This window comes from Trachypithecus francoisi, unplaced genomic scaffold (assembly GCF_009764315.1).
Source record: "Trachypithecus francoisi isolate TF-2019V2 unplaced genomic scaffold, Tfra_2.0 Lachesis_group3, whole genome shotgun sequence".
NCBI lineage: Eukaryota > Metazoa > Chordata > Mammalia > Primates > Cercopithecidae > Trachypithecus > Trachypithecus francoisi.
Window position 1 is genome coordinate 39,522,702 of NW_022681468.1, and position 23,189 is coordinate 39,545,890.

At 35.2% G+C, this 23,189-nt stretch overlaps 1 protein-coding gene across 10 annotated transcripts in view; it reads right to left on the bottom strand.

Moving 5' to 3' along the window:
- Window positions 1–23,189, bottom strand: part of FUT8 (fucosyltransferase 8) — a 327,631-nt gene that overhangs the window by 144,081 nt on the left and 160,361 nt on the right. For all 10 annotated transcript variants that reach the window (XM_033187704.1, XM_033187708.1, XM_033187706.1 and 7 more), the window contains one exon: window positions 22,044–22,473. In XM_033187704.1, coding sequence (XP_033043595.1) covers window positions 22,044–22,246 — 203 coding nt within the window. In that variant the 5' untranslated portion in view covers window positions 22,247–22,473. The remainder of the gene's footprint in view (window positions 1–22,043; window positions 22,474–23,189) is intronic.

The following is a 23,189-nucleotide window of genomic DNA, read 5'->3' on the forward strand; positions in this document are numbered from 1 at the left end:
GGGGAGGAGGGAGGGATTGCATTGGGAGTTATACACGATATAAATAATGAATTGATGGGTGCTGACGAGTTGATGGGTACAGCACACCAACATGGCACAAGTATACATATGTAACAAACCTGCATGTTATGCACATGTACCCTAGAACTTAAAGTATAATAAATAAATAAATAGTACAAATTGAGTTCAGTGAATTTCTGCTCGGGTGATGAATATATGAAAATCTCATAAATCACCACTAAAGAACTTATATAACGGAATACCACCTGTCCTCCAAAAACTTATGGAAGTAAAAACTTTTGAAAAAAAAACCATCAAAACTTCAAAAGATTAAAAAAAAAAAGTTACATCTGTATTTTATTCTAGCAATCTGAAGCAAATATAGCAAAATATCAATACTTGTTCAATCTGAGTGAGATACATGGGGTTATATTATTTTCTGAGCTTTGCATATATATTTGACGTATTCTTTAACAGCAGAAACATGCTTTAATAAAGTTAAATAAAAAATAAGTAGTTGCTCATCATTAATGATATTTGATTCTGATCTTCTGGCATCATATAGTATTACATTATTAGAATATTGTTATAAAAATATCATATAGAATGTCTTTTATTCAGAAGAAATTAACCAACACCATTGCCTATCACTTACTAAATTTTTAGTCATTGTTACATAGTAATTGAGCTGCTAAAATAAGATCATTTTGTTTCACACAATAAGAAAAAAATTTTTTAAACAATGTATAAAGAAAATCTGTAATAGTGGCATTATATCAACAAACTACTAAGATTAACATAATTTGGACCACTTCTAAATATAAACTAAAATAGCTGAAAGGTGGAGTTATACTCAGTAACCCATAGGACTAAAATATTCCCAGCAAAAGCACAAGAAATAATTGTATTTATTCAAATGTCAAGCTTTGCAAGAGTTTGTCAGATTCGAAAAATGGAGAAACCAGTTCCCCTACTGAAAGACAATATCACTTTATTCAAATAAACAGCTTCTTATGACTATACATATCCATTTTACCTAACGTGCAAAAGTGTGAATTTATTTATTTATAATTTTCAAAATTGACTGTAACTTTCAGACTCAAATACAAACCAAGAAGGGGTAAACAGGTCAAGCAACAATATCAGTTTTAACAGAATAATCACATAGGATAATCTGTATCTAAATTCAGCTCTAAGATACTATGATATCAACATTAAAAAGGTTTCTGGCTCAATTCTCCAAGGAAATCTGTGTCCATATTTACTTTGACAAGTGTATACTAGACTACTGTTGTATCATCCAGCAGCTAACAACAGAACAATGTAGAAGGAATAGTTATCTGTGCTCAATTCAAATGTGTTAAAAGACAGCAATTTGGAGAAAATATACAAATCAGGGCAATGAGTGATTAATAATTCAATGTTTTGTCTCCAGATTTTTTTAATAGAAATGTAATTGCTTACTTATTTCCTCATTCCATATGCTACTAATTTTCTTTAAACCTTATTAGAGTTCAGTTGAAAATATGTGAATAAATTTTTTAAGGTACAAGATTATACATAATAACAAGTCTAGTCCCCATGAACCCCATGTTACTACTGATAGTGTCTTAGGCATTATTATTTACAAATGTTTTATATATTTTAACAGCTGCAGAATATTCATCCCATGGAGACATCATAATCTCTTAACCCATCCCCTACTGATATTTAAATTTAAGTTGCTTCTGTAACTACTTATTTAATGTAAGTGCTTATTTGTCACTCTTCCCTGCTACATTCAAATCTGTGAGGGCACTACTCTATACCTAGCACATGACACATTCTCTGACACATAGTAGTTGCTTCATTAATATTTTTTGCATAAATGAAGTAACACAAACAAATCACTGACTACTTAGAGCCATGAGGAAAAAGAAGTATGAAGTGGTAAACGCAGGACAAAATAACAAAGCTCTGTCACATAACCAGCTACAGATCAGTAAAGTGAAAATAGAGCATTTGTAAACTGAAATACAAGTAAACGGAAAATTCAACTGACACACCTTTTACAAACAGGTTTTGCATTAATAAATGAGTATCTTTAAAGAAAGAAAACGTCCAAAACATGGATTGTTGTGGGGAATTTAGACACATTATTCTAGGTTCACTTGGTTAAACTATACAATACTAATCCTGTTTACCAAGTTACCCTACTATTAAAATCTAGCAGTTTTCTGAAAAAAGTTTCTAGACTACAATGACATTTCTCTCAACAGTAATATTTACTTTTCTTCATGTACTCAAAAGAGCAAGAATCTTTGGTGAGAATATCTTATGGCACTGGATTACAGGAGATTACTGAATTTTTGTTAGAGCATATGTATTAAGCGGACCTAATAAAATTAACGATTATTGTAAATCTCTTTTTCCAAATAAAGACGGCAGTTAATGGCTTTATTAAGAAATGGAAAGACCTTGGTTATGTGCCAATTCACACTACTGCAAGTCTTTTAAATATAAGATTCAAAGGTAGGGTAAACGATAATAACACTGCAATTACTAGTTTATGAAGTGAAGCAGAATACTTAGGACAAAATGTTGAAAATAGACTTGTAAACCTTGCATACAAAAGAGTATCTCTAGATGTCTGGCCCAGGAATGTATCCTGGAATTCTAAGTATGGGCTTCCTGAAACAGAGCTGTAAAGTCTTTATATGACATAGGTCCAAACTCAAGCAGCTTCCTTATCATCCTGTACCAGCCATTCCCTAGCATGAGTAAGAATTTAAAGTATTTCTAAAAATACTCATAACCAAACCAAGAAATAAATCAATTTCCAAAAAGGAACTTTTGCCTCCTTTCAAGCACGTCTTCAATTTTTAAGAAATTCTTTAAGATAAAGATGAAGAAGAGGTGAACCACTGTTAAAAGTGTGGGAAGATGGGGGGAAACATGGTAATGCTCAATGAGTTTCAGTTTTCTCCTCTTTCTTTTCAGAAAAATAATTACCTTATTTATATGCCTGATACTGATACCATATTCTGAAAATAATTTTTTTGTTTACTTTAAAGCTGATGACTGAGGCTGTTTGCTTATTTCTCATTTATAAAGCAGGAAACAAGTCTCAGGCATTACATGCCTGTTATTCTAGCACTTTGGAAGGCCAAAGTGGGCAGATCACGAGGTCAGGAGATCGAGACCATCCTGGCCAACACGGTGAAACCCCGTCTTCACTAAAATACAAAAAATTAGCCAGGTGTGGTGGCGTGTGCCTGTAGTCCCAGCTACTCGGGAGGGTGAGGCAGGGGAATTGCTTGAACCCCAGAGGCAGAGGTTGCACTGAGCCAAGATTGTGCCACTGCACTCCAGCCTGGCAACAGACAGAGACTCCACCTCAGGCAAAAAAAAAAGACAAAAAAGGTTCTAAGAACCATCAAAGTATTTGTAAATTTTTACTTAATTTCAGTCTTTGGAATAGTAATTATACTACCACGAAAATACATTATTTTCCTCCACAATTCAGTAATTAAAACAAACTAAGTTGAACTGGAGAAATGAGAAAAATCAAAAAACACTCAAAGCTAAATTAGTAAATAGATGTATACAGAGTAGAGTCAAACCACATCGCTATTACTTAACAGAATAAAAAAATTGTGGCCAGGTGCAGTGGCTCACGCCTATAATCCTAGCACTTTGGGAGGCTGAGGCAGCTGGATCACAAGGTCAGGAGTTCGAGACCAGCCTGGCCAATATGGCAAAACCTCGTCTCTACTAAAAATACAAAACTTAGCTGGGGGTGGTGGTGTGCGCCTGTAGTCCCAGCTACTCGGGAAGCTGAGGCAGGAGAATTACTTGAACCTGGGAGGCAGAAGTTGCAGTGAGTCAAGATCACACCACTACACTCCAGCCTGGGTGACAGAGTGAGACTCTGTCTCAAAAAAAAAAAATTTTTTTTTTAGTAAATAGAGCAAAACCCTACCACTATTACATAATAGAATAATAAAATTTTTGAGACAGGGACTCTTTCTGTTGCCCAGGAGGCTGTAAATACAGCTTAATGTGTAGCCTTGACTTCTTGGCTCAAGCCATCCTCCTACCTCAGCTTCCAGAGTAGCTGGAAACTACATGTGGACACCACCATGCCCAGCTAATTGTATTTTTTACTTTTTGTAGAAACAAGATCTCACTACGTAGCCCAGACTGGTTTCCAACTTCTGCGCTCAAGCAATCCTCTCATCTCAGCCTCCCAAAGTGCTGGGATTACAGGCATGAGCCACCATGTCTGGCCAACAGTTTAAATTAAAACACATTAACAACAAATTCACTGTGAGATGGCATGAGTCAAAAATACCTGGCTCAATGTTAAACTGATTTAGTTGTCCATATTAGTCAGTGTTACTAGAGCTACTGTCCTCAGTGTTGTATGACGGATGTTTAGTTTCCAAGCCTCCAAAAAAAAAAAATTCTGCTACACTATCATGGACTTTATTCCAAGTCAAGCCATTCTGTGATATATACCATACTTCTGTGGATAAATCAGATTAATTCACCACCATCACTGAGAAGATCATTCAAATCAGTGCCTTTTAAACTGCTGGTTAGGTGCATTATCTAGAAAAACAGTATAGAAATTTAAACTATAGTTTTTTTACAGGAAGACAGATTTTAGTAAGAGTCTTACCATTTCTTAGCTGTGTGACTCTGGGCAAATTATTTAACCTATCTAAGCTCTGTTTCCTTATTTGTACTATGAAAATAACAATAGTACTACAAAGACTTATTTTGAGGACTAAATGTTCCGAAATAGTAGGGGCTCAATAAATGTTACCTGTCAACATTATTTAACACAATAATAAATAATGGAATGGAATAAACAATGTTCTATTGTGGAACAGCACAGATTACTGGTAAACAATTTCATGGTATAGCCCTCAAATTTTAAAAGGATTATAAGGAATATGATGACAGCTTAGTCTTATGAATCATGCTGCTGAGCTAACTAGGATGTCTACAGTCTCGAGAAAATTTAAGAAAATTCTACCTATCACAGTAAGTGTTTAAATAGACCAGGCTTGGAAAACTCAATAGACTAGAATACAGCAAGTCCTATGAGAGAAAACAACCATGCATTTTAAACTATGATTTCGTTTTTTGTTTTTTTTTTAAATCTGTTATATCATCAAAGAATTCTGTAGTTGATATTCTTGAGGTTGGATATGTGTATATTTGGTTTCTTATTATGCTACCCTAAAGGTATGAGTTGAAAATTATCTAAAAAATAAATAACTCCCCTAACTTTTCTGCAAATCCATACCATCGTCTCCTTCAAAAACCTGAAGAATGAAAGAAAAATGGCTCTTAAAAACTTCAGTAACATTAAAATAGCTGATCATGTAAGAAAGGAAGACATTCCTCCTACAGAACAATAGTTTGGATAACTGCTATAAATGAATTAACAATTTTGGAAAGAATACTGTAAAAATTATATGATAATATCAAGAGTTCTAGGTGAATATTGCTACTGTCAAAGCAATGATTAATAAGTATGTTTAATCTTCAAACTATGCACACTCACATCCAAGTAAAAAGTTGTAGTTTTTATTATAGCAAATCTATATTTAAAATCAAAACACATCAAAATTACAACTTTCCACTTTGCATATGTATGTGCATGTGTTCATCTCCGTGTGTACTTTCTCTAACCCAGTTAAAATAATCATTCCAAAAGGGTTAAAAAAAAAACCCAGAGCCTGAAGAGGACAATAATTAATCTTCAATTCTACTGACAAAGGTTTCATCCAGATTACCAGTTTGTCAGCTCATTTTACAAACTTCATTTCTACTGTTACTAAATAAATTTATATTTCCTAGCCCAGGTGATACTATTTATGCTGATACTTTCAGAAACAAAGGCAGTCATAGTAACTGTTTGTCAGCCACAGCAGAATGTTTTAGGCTAGAAATAATATAAGAGAATGGTGTGGAAGATAAATCGTCAAGTTATTTGATAAAAAATGTATGTCAATTCTACTTAATTCAAAGTGAACTTTCTTCTCAAAATCAAGTAAGTGGTTTTAGTTCTAATCCAGACTGAGGTATAATACCATGAGAGTGAGGAAACAAAATACTTTACTTTTAAGGAAGATGAAGTGAACCCTGGAAACAAATTTGCTTTATTATTTCACCTCAAACAAGAAATGCTAATATTTTAGCTCATATTAAAATAGTCAAATAGACACAACAGGGTTCAAGTAAATATTTTTGAAATTATGCTAGTTAATGGCATTCTGATTATTACATCCTCTCATATTAACCATACCCAGACACTTTCAGGAGACTTAGGAATCGTTAAATAATAAATACAGTAAATATAAGGTGCCAGATAAATGCCATTAACAAAGATTAAATATTCTAATGCATAAGATGAAACTTTAAGAATACACATTTGAAAGTGGTTTTGATAGCAACAGGAGGCAGAGGAGGCAGAGAAATGCTAGGCAGACAGGGGCAAGTCCCTGGCAAAATCCTACCTTCAAGTAGAAAAGTCTGAAACCGAGGACCAAAGTGAAAACTTCTATCCCTGTGTGCTCGCTCTCTCCCAGTTGGTTGTTTCTCAATAATATCTTTTTACCAATCAAATGCTGCCTTTTCCAAAACTACCTACAGCCCCTCCCAACCCCCATCCTGTGCCTATAAAGACCCCAGACTCAGCCAGCAGAGGGGAGAAATGGCTGGATATCGAAGAGAGGGGACTTAACTTCAGAGACAGCAGCTGGATGAGGCAACTTGACTTCAGAAGAGAGAAGCAGAGAGGTGGCTTGACTTCAGGGGAGAGCAACCTGCCCTTCCCATCCCCTTTCTTGCTCCCCTTTCCACTGAGAACTGCTTTCATGACTCAATAAAATTCTCTACATTCATCATCCTTCAGTCCATCTGCATGATCTCATTCCTCTTGGGTACCAGACAAGAATTTGGGATGTACCATATGCGGGTACCCAAAAAGTCTATCATACTGGCCCTCTGCCCTCGCTGGCAGAGGGCAGCCACCCAACACGATGAGGCAAAGGACACACTGAGTTGATAACACACTGGATGCCTGCAGACAATGGAGCTAAGACAGCATTGCAACATGCCCCCTGGGGCCTTGGGGTCGCAGACACCCCTACCTGGATGCTGCCGCAGGGCCTGCAGGGAGTTAGCTCCTGCCATTGCTGAAGCAGCTGGCAGTCCCCGAACTCACTCACTCGCATGCTCCTTCCTGCGAGGGGTGGAGCCTGGCAGACCCAAGTAAACAGTACCCCAAGTAAACTGCCCGGCGGCAGGCCAGTTCCTGCTGGTACTCACTCCGGTTCCCGCACTTGTTCGCACACTCCCTCCCCTTAAGGGGGGCACGCTGAGTAAACGAGGTACCCCTGTCATACACCCCACAAAGGCGTCAAGAAAATATTCTGCATCAGTTTTTCACTATTTGCTGACTAGTTTTAATGGAAATTTACTAAAAGTCCAATTTGGCACTGCGAAATTTGTTAGAAAAGCACATCTTAGGCCAGGAGCGGTGGCACACGCCTGTAATCCCAGCACTTTGGGAGGCCAAGGCGGTGGATCACCTGAGGTTGGGAGTTCGAGACCAGCCTGACCAACATGGCAAAACCCCATCTCTACTAAAACTACAAAATTAGCTGGATGTGGTGGCGCATGCCTGTAATCCCAGCTACTAGGGAAGTCTAAGGCAGGAGAATCGCTTGAACCCAGGAGGTGGAGGTTGCGGTGAGCCGAGATAGCACCACTGCACTCCAGCCTGGGCGAAAAGAGGAAGAGAGGAGAGGAGAGGGAGAGGAGAGGAGAGGAGAGGGAGAGGAGAGGGAGAGGAGAGGGAGAGGAGAGGGAGAGGAGAGGGAGAGGAGAGGAGAGGGAGAGGAGAGGAGAGGAGGAGAGGAGAGGAAAGAGAAAAGAAAAGAAAAGAAAAGAAAAGAAAAGAAAAGAAAAGAAAGGAAAGGAAAGGAAAGGAAAGGAAGGAAAGGAAAGGAAAGGAAAGAGAAGGAAGGAAGGAAGGAAGGAAGGAAGGAAGGAAGAAGGAAGGAAGGAAGGAAGGAAGGAAGGAAGGAAAGCACATCTTAGAGATGCTCATCATTTCACAGCTATTTTAATTTCTGTATTAATATCACATTACCTTACATGGGTATTCTACAGACAATATTAATCTGTATCTATACACTAGGAAACACAGAATCTGTAATGTTCATGATAAATTTTGAACATATCAAGAACAAAAGAAAATCTGGTTTGATTGCTATTGAAATTTTTCCTATTTCAAAATGAATGCAGTAGATTCCTCTCTTAACTTAATATTCATTTCAGTTATATTATTCTTTATTACAACTATAAACTACTCTTTATCACTTAAAGTAAGTAAAAAGCATAAAAGTATTGACACAAAGACTCACAAAAGGAGTGAGGTGCAAGTGATTATGTTTTACAGTGATTCAAGGAAATAATTCAGAAAATAAGGTAAAATCAACAATCTAGGATTATACTGGAAATTCTATAGAATTATGTTGGGGATTATAAACATTACTGGAGCCTAGAAGGACTGACCAATTGCCTAAAGACTAATATTATAGAAAGAAACTAAACTGGATACATTACATGATCTCAGAGAATGTGAAGAAAATGTAAAAGAAATTACCAAATTACCAAAACCACACCAATACCATGTATAGAACACGCCTTGGTCCAGCCCAGATGCTGACATATAGTGAGTATCCAAGAAATGTCTATTGATTGAATGATGCATTAAAGAATGACTCGAGATAGTAGTTTCCCAACAAGTAGAAGAGAGGAATATCTTCCACAAAAGACAGAAATACATGAGATGCACTGTTCCCAATGCTGACAGTGGCACATGCAGGTTCAAATAAAGTTTCAATAACTCAACAGACTGCAGATCAACAGGGATTATTTTAAGGGGAGAAGGAGATTGAATATGCATGAAAACTTCTAAGGATATTCTAGAAGATAAACTGTCCTACTCAGAATGAAATGTCCTTTAGTATCATTAGACAGAACTAGGCTATTTACTTAAAAGAATAAAATACCTTAAATGTAAGCTTAGTATCAGATCCTCTGGTAGAGTCCTCTTTGGCCTTCCACCAACGGCTGAAGTTTGAACAGCTCCTTTAATATATCTATCTAATACAGATAAATAGATATGAAGGTAGGTAGATAGGAAGGTAGGTAGGTAGGTAGCAAGCAGACCTCACCACTTACGTATTCTCTGAGAGAACACAATTAATTCCTCTATAAGAAGCCACTTTTTGAATGAAGAAAAAAAAAATAGATGATAGGTCAGTTCTCCCCCACCACCTAAATATAGTCATTCTTTTGTACAGAATTTACAAATATATACTTTACTTCAAGTAACACTCAAACAACATTTTTTTCATGAACTACTTTACACCAGAGGAACAATTATAACACAAAACCAAAGTGAAAGCTCTCATATATATCCAAAGGGATTCAGTGCCTGTTTGAAAAATGAAACTGACAAAAAACTAATTGTATATACAGCTGCAAATGCAAAGTTGCAGAAAAATCTTCATAATCCCTCAGTTAATAAGAAACTTCCTGAAGAACTAGGAGGTGAGATCTAGAAGCAATGTCTTTTTGTTTATTCTTAGTTTTTAAAAAAAATACTTGCAATAGAGTTTACATTTTTTTAGTTACAACCAACTCATGTAAAGAACTGTTACAATATGTGACTTGCCTGTGGTGTTAATCATATCAGTAAAGTATGCTGTTACTAGATTATATATGACATACACCCAAAAAAAAAAAAAATGTCTGCTTAAATGCTTCAATAGTGCACATTTCTCTTGGTTTATATGCCACAATACTTTTAAGAGAAAGGTAACAACTAATTTTCAGCTGAGATATTAAACATGGAGCTCCTTCATAAAGCATTCTAGCTTCAAACTATACTACCTGAGATTAAGACCCAAGATAAAGATTGTCTTCAGCTTCCCCTCATGTCACCAATGAAAAAAAAGATTATCTGTTTGCAAAAGCACAATCATAACTCTATCTTACCTCTAATAACTTAACTGCCTTTCATCCAACAGTATCAAGCTGCTTTGCCAATGCTAATTAAGCTACACAAAACCCCAGGGAGGTAAGTTACCAACTGAAGGTTAATCCTTTCAAAGAAAGACTTGGATTTTTCTTGTACGTTATCTTGCTGCCTGGCTGATGTGTAACATACTTGTCAGAACAAGGGAGTTGAATTTCAAAGATACAATGTATTATAAGCTTTCAGAAGTAGAATCTCATGCCCCTTTCATGTTCTTAAATACTTCAATCTAAACCTGAACTACTGCTTTTGCCTTTTATTGAAAACATTGACAAGTGATAGGCCAAGAGAAACCCATACAGACCATTAATACCAACTCCAATAGTAAATCCGAGCTTCTCCATATTAAAACGGAAAAATTTTAAACTAACTTCACATTCATTTAAGTAACTTAAATGTATTCACACTATTTTTTGTGTGAGGGAAGAATTAACTTTTTGCACAAATACTTCTAGGTTTTGTTTCCAAAGTGTTGACAAAGTAGTTTCTGTTTTCTTCCATTACTGTAGAAAAACATATGTTTTATGTGTGTGTATGTGTACTTTTCAAATAAAGTATACGTAAAAGAACACAAACTAAAGGCCATAACATTTTGCCAAGTCAAAACCAGAAATCTTGTTTTTCCCCAACAATGAAATAACAAATGTCTAAAATTCCCAAAATACAGAAATACCACCACCTACTTTCCCCATGGAGAATTTTATCCAGGGAGATGGAGTGCCAGAAGGTGAAAGAACACTACTATCCTTTACCCTTAGACATGTATCACCTTGAAGTATGAAGCCCATTTCCAACAAATACCAGGAGACTAGAAAAACAATTGTTTATGCAGGATTTCTCTGAGTTACTGAATCCTTAAGTTACATGGTAGTGTCTTAGAACCCTTTATTTTTTATGGAGGTAAGAATTACCCTGTATTGTGATTCTTATCTAATGTATTCCAGATACTAATCCACATTTAGGTAATGAATGAATGACACATTGGGTTCTATCACGCTCCCATCTAGGTAATTAAACCTTTTTCATTATTAGTATTCCCCATAGTTTGATCAAGAGGAGAAACAGTGAGATATCATAAGGGATTTTCCCAATGGTACCTACTGTTTAGCTCCATGATGCAAAGGCATAAAAACAATTCTGCAGGTTACGTCAAGATGTTTGGATTTCAGCATAAACTCATCCCCTTCCATGTGAGTTTCTTTTTATACAATGTGACAAATGAACTGGATATGCTGGGTGAAAACATACTCATTGCAAAGTTTCTAATTTCAAAGACTGAGAATGAATGTTTTTCCTGTTTTAAACAGTTATTAAAATACTCAATTTTCTACCATGAACTCATGGTCATCAAATGATTCTTATTTTGTACAAGGTTATGAAGAAAAAAAATGTTAACCTATAAGGACAAAATCAAGTAATCAGAGCTCTCAACAATAAAAAAAAAAATGCTAGGAAATTAGCATTGGTAATTTCCTATGGGTAACAGATGGAGTTACCCATTGGTATGTCATATCTTTCTGTTTCTTTCCCCCAAGATAGGGAGGATATCTTTGAAAGGAAGCATAAGAAAGTAATAGAAGATGTTGCCTCTAGAAAGAAGAACTGAGGGGCTGGGTTTGTGGCAGAAGTATCATGCCAATGTATACTCCTTTTGTACTCTTTGGATGCTTTACCATGTCTATGTATCATTTAAAAAATGAAAATCTCTTCTTGTGTCAAAAATTTAATTAAAGTACATTTATTACTGTGAAGAGAAAGAAATGAGAAAAGAGGTCTTTAAACTGAGGGAGTGAAGTTGAACCACTTTGAATCAAAACATTTAAGGCAAGGTCCTTAACAAGCAAAGGGTGAATATCAAAGCAAAGGTCTGGGAAGTGCCATGGTGTTCTCTGTAGAATTCTAAGTCTCTATGCCAATTTCTTATTTTCAAGTTTACATAGGCCCATGATCCTTTATTTCTTCTATATGAATTTCATTAAATAATGCTATTGTAGATTTTGATATTTAAAAGAGAAGTTTCAACTGAAATCAGGATTCCTTTTCTAAATATTTCATCATAAATAAATCTACCTAGATTATACGTAAAAACAAAGAAGCAGCACCCGTTGGATTTTTTTTCTTTTTTTTTTTTTTTTGAGACAGTCTGGCTCTGTCGCCCAGACTGGAGTGCAGTGGCGCAATCTCGGCTCACTGCAAGCTCCGCCTCCCGGGTTTACACCATTCTCCTGCCTCAGCCTCCCAAGTAGCTGGGACTACAGGCGCCCACCACCTCACCCGGCTAGTTTTTTGTATTTTTTAGTAGAGATGGGGTTTCACCATGTTAGCTAGGATGGTCTCGATCTCCTGACCTCGTGATCCGCCCGTCTCGGCCTCCCAAAGTGCTGGGATTACAGGCTTGAGCCACCACGCCCCGCCTAGACTCACTTTTCAATTTTCTTTTGGATAGGTTCAGCAAGCACATCAAGTTCAACCTATCTAAATCTCATCCTGGTCTTTCTCCTAACAGGTTCATTATATCAGTCATTGAAAAAGATTACTGACAGTTGCTGGTTAAAAAGAAAAATTTCAGCCAAATTAAATTTAAAGGAGTTTAATTGAGCAATGTACGATTCACAAATCTGGCAGCACCCAGAATCACAGCAGATTCAGAGAGACTCCAGTGCAGCCACATAGTAGAAGATTTATAGACAAAAAAAGGGGAATGATATACAGAAATCAGAAGTGAGGTAGAGAAACAACTGGATTGGTTACAGATCAGCATTTGCCTTACTTGAACACAGTTTGAACGCTCAGCAGTGTGTGAATCATTGAAATATGGCTGCTGGGATTGGGAAAGATTCAGCTATTGTTACAGGAGCATATTCCTAAGTCAGGTTTTCAATCTTATCTACCTATTAAGTTAGGTTACAGTTTATCCACTAGAACTCAAATATAGAAGTACGAAGTCCTTCTCCGACCGTATTTAATTCGCTTTAACATGACAAACTTCGAATCCACTTAAACTCTTCCTTTCCTTTACCACACAATTAAGATATACAATAGAAGGTTAAAAGGGAATCAAAGGAAAGCCTGAAGAACCAGGTTATTAAAAGGGCAAGAACCAGAAGGCTCTAGAGATCTGGGCACAGGAACGAATGGAAATCTTGTATGTCAGCAACACTGGGATAAACGAACTCCACTTTTAATACAGGTAGAGTATATGTAGTTATAAGTAGAATACAGTATAACATGGCAAACCCTATTCTCATACTCATTGTAATAATGACAATAAGCACTCCCCCCCATCCCCAGAAAAAAAAAAAAAAAAAACTTGCAAATATAATCCTTTTAAAGCATTAGAGAGCTATGGAAGTGAGGGATTAAATTAACTAAAATTCCAGAGCAGGCTGAACTAGCTAGCTATGTTCTTACTTGGGAAGCATTTGCTGATTCTGGGTAGGGATCACACAGAAGAGTGGTGTGAAAATTTGGAAACTGCAAGAGCAGTAAACACATAGCCAGTTTTCTCCATGATTGATCTGCTGGATTCTATAGCTCCAAGGCTAGACAGTAATTTTAACACAGAATGAAATTTCTCATAGTCTTATGATATTTACAAGACAAAGTCCTGCTTGAGGCCTACCTTAAACTCACAGCTAGTTTTCTCTTCAATGTATTTCAAATTTAGATGCTGCACGGAGCAAGAGACCAAAGAGCAAAGCTCAAAACCTCTGAAGGGCAGAAGAAATGTCCTATACTTCAAATCTGAAATCTACCAAATTGTCAATAAAAAGTCTAGAAGAATTATACCTGAGGAACAAGGAAGAAACAAAGTGGGCAAGGTTTTACTAAAACTACAACATAGCCATGTTCAGTCACTGACTGTACTGGATTGAAATATTAAGCCCACTCTCCAACAGAGAGAAAAGCCTCTGTAGCCTCAACAGTGACATTATACACAACATATAAAATTTAAAATTACAAGACATGCAAAGAGGCAGAAAATTTGACTAATAATCAAAATAAGTATCAAAAGAAATCAACCAAATGGTGATCCATGAAATTGAAATTAGCAGAAAATATAATAATTATATTAGAATACCTATTTAAGAAATTAAAAGAAATATGGACAAGACAGATGAAAAATGGAGAATTCCAAAGAAATGTGAAATTATCAAAATGAATCAAGTGAATATTCTAGAATCAAAATATATAAAAAATTGCTAACTGTGTGTGTTTAACGGCACAATAAACAAAACAGAAGATAGGCGATATAAGTTGGAAGCCAGTTCAATAGAAAATAATACAAAATAAAGTGCAAAGAGAAATTAGATTATGAAAGACGCATAAAGGCATGTGAGATACCATAAAAATAAATTTAATAATACATATAGTTGGAATTCCATAAGGAAAAAATAGAAAACAATGGCTTCAGAAGCAGTATTTGAAGAACTAATAGCTGAGGGTTTTCCAAAACTGATAAAATACATCAACTCCCAGATTTAAGCAGCTCAGTGAACTTCAAGCTGAATAAAAATAAATAAAGCCATATCTAGGCACTCATAGTCAACTGCTTAACACCACAGGCAAAAAAGAAAAAAAACAGTAAACACAGTCAAAGAGAAAGATACACTTCTTAAAATTGCAGACTTCTCAGAGATGTGAAAGGCAGAAATCAATGAAATGACATACTTAAAACGCTTTTAAAAATAATTGCTAAACTAAATTCTACACTCAATAGAAGTATCTAACAAAATGAAAGTTAAAGTTTTATAAAGAAGAGAATCTGAATTTATTGCTATCAAACCTGCACTATAAATACTATAGGATATTAAGGCTGAAGAAAATGATTCAACATTAAAGAACTGAATAACAGGAAGGAATAAAGAACACTAGAAAGGATAAATATGTGACCAATTACAAAAGAATATGAATATTTATAAAAATTAATAAATCTGAATAACTTAATTAACCAACCTAACTTAAATGACATATATACTAGATCAGACTCAGCAACAAGAGAATACACGTTTCTTAAGCATTCAACAACATCAGTCATTTGCTGAGCCATTAAATAAATTTCAAAGAACTGAAATACAGAATATAATTCTATCTGGCTGAAGAACAAACTAGAAATCAATATCTGAAAGATAAACAGAATAGCCCAATTTGGAAATTAAGTAACAACTACTAAATAACCTATGGGTCATAGAAAAAAAATCACGATACAAATTTTAAAATATTTTAAATTAATGACAAAAATAGAACATCATCAAAACTTATGGAATACAACTCAAAGCTGTGCTTAGAGAAACTTAAAGCTTTCCAGGACATAAAAGAAAATAAAATAGAAAACAGATATACATTAAAGAATAAAAAAGCACAAAGGTTGGTTCTTTGAAAAAAAATTAAATTGATAAACTGTTAGCAAGATAAAAGGAGAAAACACAACCAATATTAAGAATGAAAAAGGAGACATTACTATAGATATACGAGTATGGAGAAGAAAATAAAATGGCGCTAAGAACAATTTTATGCTAGAACATTTGAACATGTTGATAAAATGAACACATGCTTTGAAAAACACATCTCACCAAAACTGACCTAAGAAAAAAAAAATAGAAAAGCTGAACAGTCCAATTTCTATGAAAGACATGAAATCCAGAACCTAAAATCTTCCCATATGCTCTCCTTCTTTGCTACCACCCTTCCCCACAAAAAGACTCCAAGCCCAGATAACTTCACTGGTAGAATTATAATATTTAAAAGAGAATGAATATCAATTTTACATAAACTTTTCCAGAGAACAGAATTGGCCTGCATAATATTGATAACCTGAAAGACATCACAAGAAGGAAAAATTATAAATAAATAGCTCATTAATATAGAAAAAATCCAAAACAAAATGTTAGTAAATTTAATCCAGTAAATATTAAAAAGTTACAAGAAATTCCAAGGAGAGAATATCTGCTTTATCAGCCCGATCAGGATAGGAATGTTGTTCCCACTGAAATGTTCTCAGGAAGGAGTATCTTTCATTATATCTTAAAAATAAGATATTCTTGATAACATGAGGAATAATGGATACAAGATTGAAAAAGCAAAAGGCAGATATAATGAAAGGTTATAATTAGATAGCAGGTGCTGTACACATTCCAATCCATCTCACTTGCTTTAAGAATATATGTATACTTCTTATATGAGAGACTAGCAGTTATAGAGAAGAAGGTCTAGAGCAAAATCTTCCCACCAACCAACCAGCTAGAACGAAGGCAGCCCACTTTTTAATACAATCTTCTCAAACAACAGTAAAACATGACCTGTGAAGAACCACTTCAGTTTCCTTTCTGCCCAACTCAGTATACTTCTGTTGCCTGGGACAAATTTTTCCACCAGAAGATTTATGCTTTGTCTGCAATCCATATTGGCAGATGATACACAGCTCAGAAAACAGGTAATCAGAAATTAATCATACATTCTTTGTGGTTTTTAAATTTACAGTTTTACAGCTAGCATCTAAATTCCAGAAGAAATCTCTTCTCCTTTCCTAGACCAAACAAACAAAAAAAACTTTATTAATCGGTCAAAAGGCCAAAAGCCACATTTGAATTTTTTTAAGTTCTGTTCTCAAAAATAAATGTCCCTAGAATAACAAGGATTAGGTTAAAAGGAAAGTTGTCAATTAATCACATTTTAGATTTTACAACTCCATGAGACTGACACCCAACCAGGTTGAGGTTCACTGCTCAAGGGGGTTTCTGCAGAAACCAACAATTTTCTGGGTGTTTTCAGGTAAATTTCAACTCTGGGAAGCAATGTGGCCGGTTCAAATCCCAAGGAGCAAAAAATTCTGTGAGCAAATAGCTATTTCACATTACTAAATGTTGAAACAAAACAAACAGGAAGCATAAAAGGACTGAGAAAGTGATAGTTTCTAAATTTTTTAAAGGCCCACTACATGTGTCCTAATATGATACCAATGAACAAGAAAGAAAGAGATGTCTGGGAAAATCTAAATACAAGCATGTTGAAAACCTAAGCATCAAAGTCAACAGATTCAATCATTAATTTCAGTATAAGTTTACATTACCTCTTATCTAGATTAATACTTCAAGAGTTTTCCAAGAAATATCTTAACTCCAGTCTGGCACATGCACCAGATCCACCTGAAAATCTAAATCTTCCTCAACCATTTTTACTGTGTCATTCCTCTGATGAAAAACAACTATGGTTCTCTATTATCTATCAATCGGGTCTATACACAACTCTTGCTATATAAGCCCACCATGATTTGACCTAATCCAATTATGCATTCTTTGTAGTTTCATCAACCAAGATGCGGTATCTATTTCTTCTATTTTTGAATATGGGTAGGCCTCTTGACCTGCAATGAACAGAATGTGGCAGATTTGACACTGTGTTACTTCTGATGCTCAGTCTCATGAGGCCATGCAATTCCTGCTGTCTTCCTCTTGGAACACTACCATGTAAGAAATCTGGGCTATCCTTCCAGAAAAGAAATATGGAAGCGAGCCAGTTAATGGTCAACCTAATTGCTAAATATGTAAGTGAGGTCATTTTGGACTGCCCAATCACAACCAAGCCACCAGATGACTGCAGCCAAACGAGTGACTCTGTTTATAATTAGAAAAAAAGCCTAGCTGGAATTAACCCAAATTGGAAAAATCAAGGGCAAATAAATGACTGTTTTATGTCACTATGTTTTTGTTTTTCATTATATTATACCATATTTTATATTACTAATAAATATAATTTTGTGTTTATATATTTTTAAAAAACGATTTTTTCAAAGAACTTATTAAAAGAAAACAGTTCAATTATTTAAAATAGGCAACAGATTCTTTGGTGAAGTGAATAAAAACTTCACCAAAGTTGACATATGAATGGCAAATAAACACATTAAAAAATGGCCAGTATCATTCATTACAGAAATACAAATTGAAACCTCAATGAGATAGTATTACATATCTATTACAATGGCTAAAATAAAAATAACTGACAATTGCAAATGCTGGGTAGGAGGAGAGCAAGTAGAACTCTCAGGAATTTCTGGTAAGAATTTCAAAATGGTACAGGTACTCTCTTGAAAAACAACTGAGTCACTTCTTATAAAGTTAAATATGCAGTTAACATATGACCAGCAGTACCACTCCTAGTGGGAGTGCCCAAGAGAAATAAAACTATGGTCATACAAAAGTTTATGAAACAAAGGTTAATAGTGACTTTGTTCACAACTGCCCCAAAATGGAAATAACCTCACATTCTTGAATTGGTGAATGGATCAAAAAAAAAAAAAAAAAAAGTGATAGATCTTGCTATGATTTGGATGTGGTTTGTCCTCAACAAAACTCATGTTGAAATTTGATCCCCAACATGGCAGTGTTGGGAGGTGGGACCTAGTGGGAGGTATCTGGGTTATGGAGCTAGATCCCTCATGAATAAATTAATGCTCCTCCTTCAGAGATGACTGAGTTCTCCTTCTCATGGGAATGGAATAGTTACCAAAAGAGCAGGTTGTTTAAAAAAGTCTGGCTTCCTAGGTTTCTGTCTTGCTTCCTCTCTTATCATGTGATCTCTTTATACATGCTTACTCTCCTTCCACTTCCTACCATGAATTGAAGCAGCTTGAGGACCTCATCAGATGCAACTGTTCAATCTTGGACTTTTCAGCCACCAGAATCATAAGCCAAATAACTTTTTTCTCTATGAACTATCCAGTGTCAGGTATTCTGTGATAGCAACGCTAAATGGGCTAAGGCACATCAATATAATGGAATACTACTCAACATTTAAAAAGAATAAAAATACTACTCAGCAATAAAAAAGAATGAACTACTAATACAGACAATAATATTGATAAATCTCAAAAACATTATGGTAAATGAAAAAAGACTCAAAAGGCTACATACTACGTAATTCAATTTATATGACATTCTGAAACAGTAAAAAAGTGTGACAGAAAGCAGATCAGTAAGTGCCAGCGACAGGAGGTGGGGACAGAATTTGACCATAAGAGGGAACAACAGAATTCTAGAGAGAGGTAGAATTCATCTATAATTTTTGTGATGGTTACAAGACTAAGTATTTGCCAAAACTCACAGAAATCTATGATAAAGTGAGTGAATTTTATGCATGGACATTACTCATCAATAGACCAGATTTACACAAATACACTGCAACCTCCTATATATCATGCTTGTACATTTGCATCCCTCTGAGATATATTTAAATTATTTTCCTAAACTTCTAACACTATCAACAAAATCCAGAAAATTCTACTGAAAGATTTAATTGCTTTTCAAATTATTGTCTTGAATCTACAAAATCTAAAAAATTGTAGTTCCAAGCTTCTGTGTTGCTTTCCAACTCCAATCCATATGCCTTATCGCAAAGAAATGACCTAGTTATAAACATCTGAACTAATCCTTTGTAGTCTGACTTGTGAACATTTTCTTATAAGAAAAAGACACAACAAATTAAGTACAAAATATTAACTTAATTACTATAAGGGGAAAAAAAATTCCAATGCTAGTAGCACCTCCATTTCTCTTCCTTTCATGCCAGAGGGCTCTAAAACGACATCCCTTTGGAAGAAACACAAACGGCCCCAGCAGTAAAGTCAATGAAAGGGCCCAAGGAGGCTTTCTTCCCTAATGAGGGACAATAACTATAAACTATTTTCCTGAATTTATATTCCCTTATATAAACACGGGCTCATTGGCTTAGTCTGTTTTCAGACTGTAATTACATGGTAATACCATATGACTTAGGTGATTCAGCTCTTAGAATTAGTCTCTACATTTAAATGTAGTAGTTAAGAAATTAATTTCAACATATAAAAATATAAAGAAAGTGACTTAATAGACCTAAAGATTATTTTGCAGAAAGAAAAATCCATACTAAAGGCAAGCTTTCCCTTCAAACAACAAAAACAAGACATTTGGCAGTCAGAAATAAACAAACTGAAATATCAGTATTGAAGATGGAACCACAAGAGAAGTGAGCAATTATTTATTAGCCTAAATTGTTAAGGGGAAAAATATTTTTAGGAGCAAAATTCCCATGATATAGAAGGAGATTTTACTATAATCAAAGCAAACTCCAAAATCAACTAGAATAGTAGCTATTCTTGGTGATCTCATACGTCTCATACTAAGACGTTTAGGTCACTGATTTCTCTGTTTTCTGCTCAGGAAGGCAATACAGTCATTCAGAGTTTAGGTTTTGGAGTCATACTACTGAGATTCAAAGTAGGCTCTACCACTTGTGAAAAGTGTGACCTTCAGCAAATTAAATTACTTAACATCTCTATAATTCTTAATCTGTAAAACGGTTACAAAAATGGTACTAACATCTCAGAAAGATAGTGTGAAATTCAATGAGATGATCCATGCAAAGTCCTTGGCACAGTACCTGGCATGTAATAAATGACAGCTATTATTACTAACCCCTACATTATCAATCTTTAGAATGAATAAGACTCTACTGAAAGATCACCTTTCTATATGATGTTCCCTGAGTACCCCAAGTAGGAAAGAAAATAATAGACAAATTCAAGAAGTTCTATCCACTTTCTAATCCCTGACCACTTGCTATCTTCTTGAATGGTACTACAACAAATGACAATAATAATGTTTCATTCATTTTTGTCTTAACACCTAGCATTGCCTTTCAAAGGACATAAAAGGACTCAAATAACATTATGGTGAAGAAAAAGTTATGACTGTAGACAAAGGGAAAAATCCAAGTTCTAAACAAAGAGTGAAGGGCAGTGAGAATAGAAAATGAGAGGACCATGGGCATCCTCTCTATAGCATCAAGGGTAATTTAACACTGTCAACTACATTCTTCCCTCACAGAATGTTCCTCAGTTTCCGTAACAGCTCTCCCCCTCTATTCTTCCCCAACTATTCTAAAAGCTTTCTGCACAACTGGATGTTTCCACTTTCTACTCCTTAATTTATGTGTTTCTCAAAGAGAAATGAACTTTCAGCTCTTTTTCTCTATACCACTTCCCTTAGGGTTAATTACCACCTCTGAAGTAATGACTCTCAAATCTTCATTTCTGGCTTCTCTAGTTTGAGAGAGCAAGTACTACACGATCATCTTTGCATATAAGATACTAGGTAATGTTTTACCTCAATAACTTTGGAAAAAAATTCAGAGATCGCCTATGTAATATTATGTTTACTTGCTCCCTGAAAATATATAGGAGACTGTGGTTTTCCAAACAGTTGATGTCTTCTAATAGATATATGTCACATTTTTTACAGACTAGAAATAACAATGATAATCATTTTCTGGATTCCAGATCCAGTTGTTTAATGACAAACTTTCACTTCTACATTTTAATAAGTTATAGTTAGACTAACTCAGCCTCCCAGTTATTAGAATATCTTTGTTACACTTCATATAAAATTTTTAATATACACTAGTTTAAATCATAGTTTGGATTTAATACATCAATTTTTTAATATGTAACTGTAAATGACATACAAGTACATAAATTAAATGGCATAGTTTTTCTACATTAAAATTCATATGCAAAATAATGATGCCACTATGGAGAAATTATCTTGGGATGTCCCTGGGCCACACTGGAAGAAAAATTGTCTTGGGCCACATATAAAGTACACTAACACTAATGATAGCTGATGAGCTTAAAAAAAAAAATTTAAAAATCTCAGAATGTTTTAAGAAAGTTTACAAATTTGTGTTGGGCCTCATTCAAAGCTGTCCTGGGTCATCTGTGGCCCATGGGCTGTGGGTTGGACAAACTTGTTCTGTATTAAATATACGGAGATAGAAAACCGTCTTTTGACAAAGACAGCAGGTTATAAAAATAATTAACTATTTTTCCTAGCAGAATGAAGCCCTACACCTAAAAACAAAGTACAGTATTTCATCATTCTTCCTTAAGTATTTTAGGACCTACCGGAGAGATTCGGCCATTCTCCTCAAGTCTTCATTCTGCTGTTTTAAGCGTTCAAGCTTTGCCAGAATCTTGGACAGTTCTCGGCTAGAGTGATCAGGATGGTCATTATCTCGTACCAAGTGACCACCTATATAAAATAGCAAGGTCCCCCAGGCAAAAAGAATGAGCATAATCCAACGCCAGGAACCAGTCCATGGCCGCATTTTCAGATTTTCAACTCACTTCCCTGGAGTCTTGGAGCTCAAAGAATTGAAAACATTGTAACTCTGTTTCTAGTTAGTGCACAGGTGGATAGACTTCTGTTGTTTCAACACATGATGCTTCGGACAAATTATTCTCTCTAGTAGTCCTGTGGTGAATCTTTCAAAGAGATCCTTCTGGTGATATGTGTAGGAAGCTTTATCGTCCCGTACTTCATGGACTCTACATGCTGTGGAAAGAGTAAGAAATGTATTTAAATTATTTAAGATATATAAAACAGCATATGCTGAGATTTTTGGAGTTAAAGGAAACACATTGGTGTTGACTGGCCAACAAGCTGGAAGATAACCTAACTGCCTAATAACAAGTAAAGGGTAAAAGTTTTAAATCTGTTAATCTGTATATTAAATCAGCCATGTACGTTAGTGCTCTACCAGATAACAGACTAATTAGCTCTAAGCCTGAAAGTCCTCAAAGTGCCATCTTCTTTTCCTTCTTACATAATTATACAATAGCTTATATATGAAGACTTAAAAATTATATCTTTGAACAATCAATCAAAAACAAAATATACTCAACCACGTTATTTTGGGCTAGTATGTTCATTATCTCAAGAAAAAACATGTTCCCTGTATGAGTGATTTCATTTCTACCAGTTCTCAACTCCACTCTCCTCCCTCACTGCTCAGTTGCCATTATACCACTTAACTCTGCAGGTGACAGGCAAACTGTCACTTTTAGGATAAATTCTAAAACTGACATGCATATTAGCCAAGTAAAGGTTATCATAGCCATTAACCAGCTGGCAGTCATTCCAAATATCAGAAGCAAAGGTTCAAATGAACCAGGCTAGATTACTGCTTTGTCAAATTTATTAAAAACACCAACAATTACAACAAACATCTAGTACCAGTTACATCCTAGTTACTGTGCATCTTAAACTAC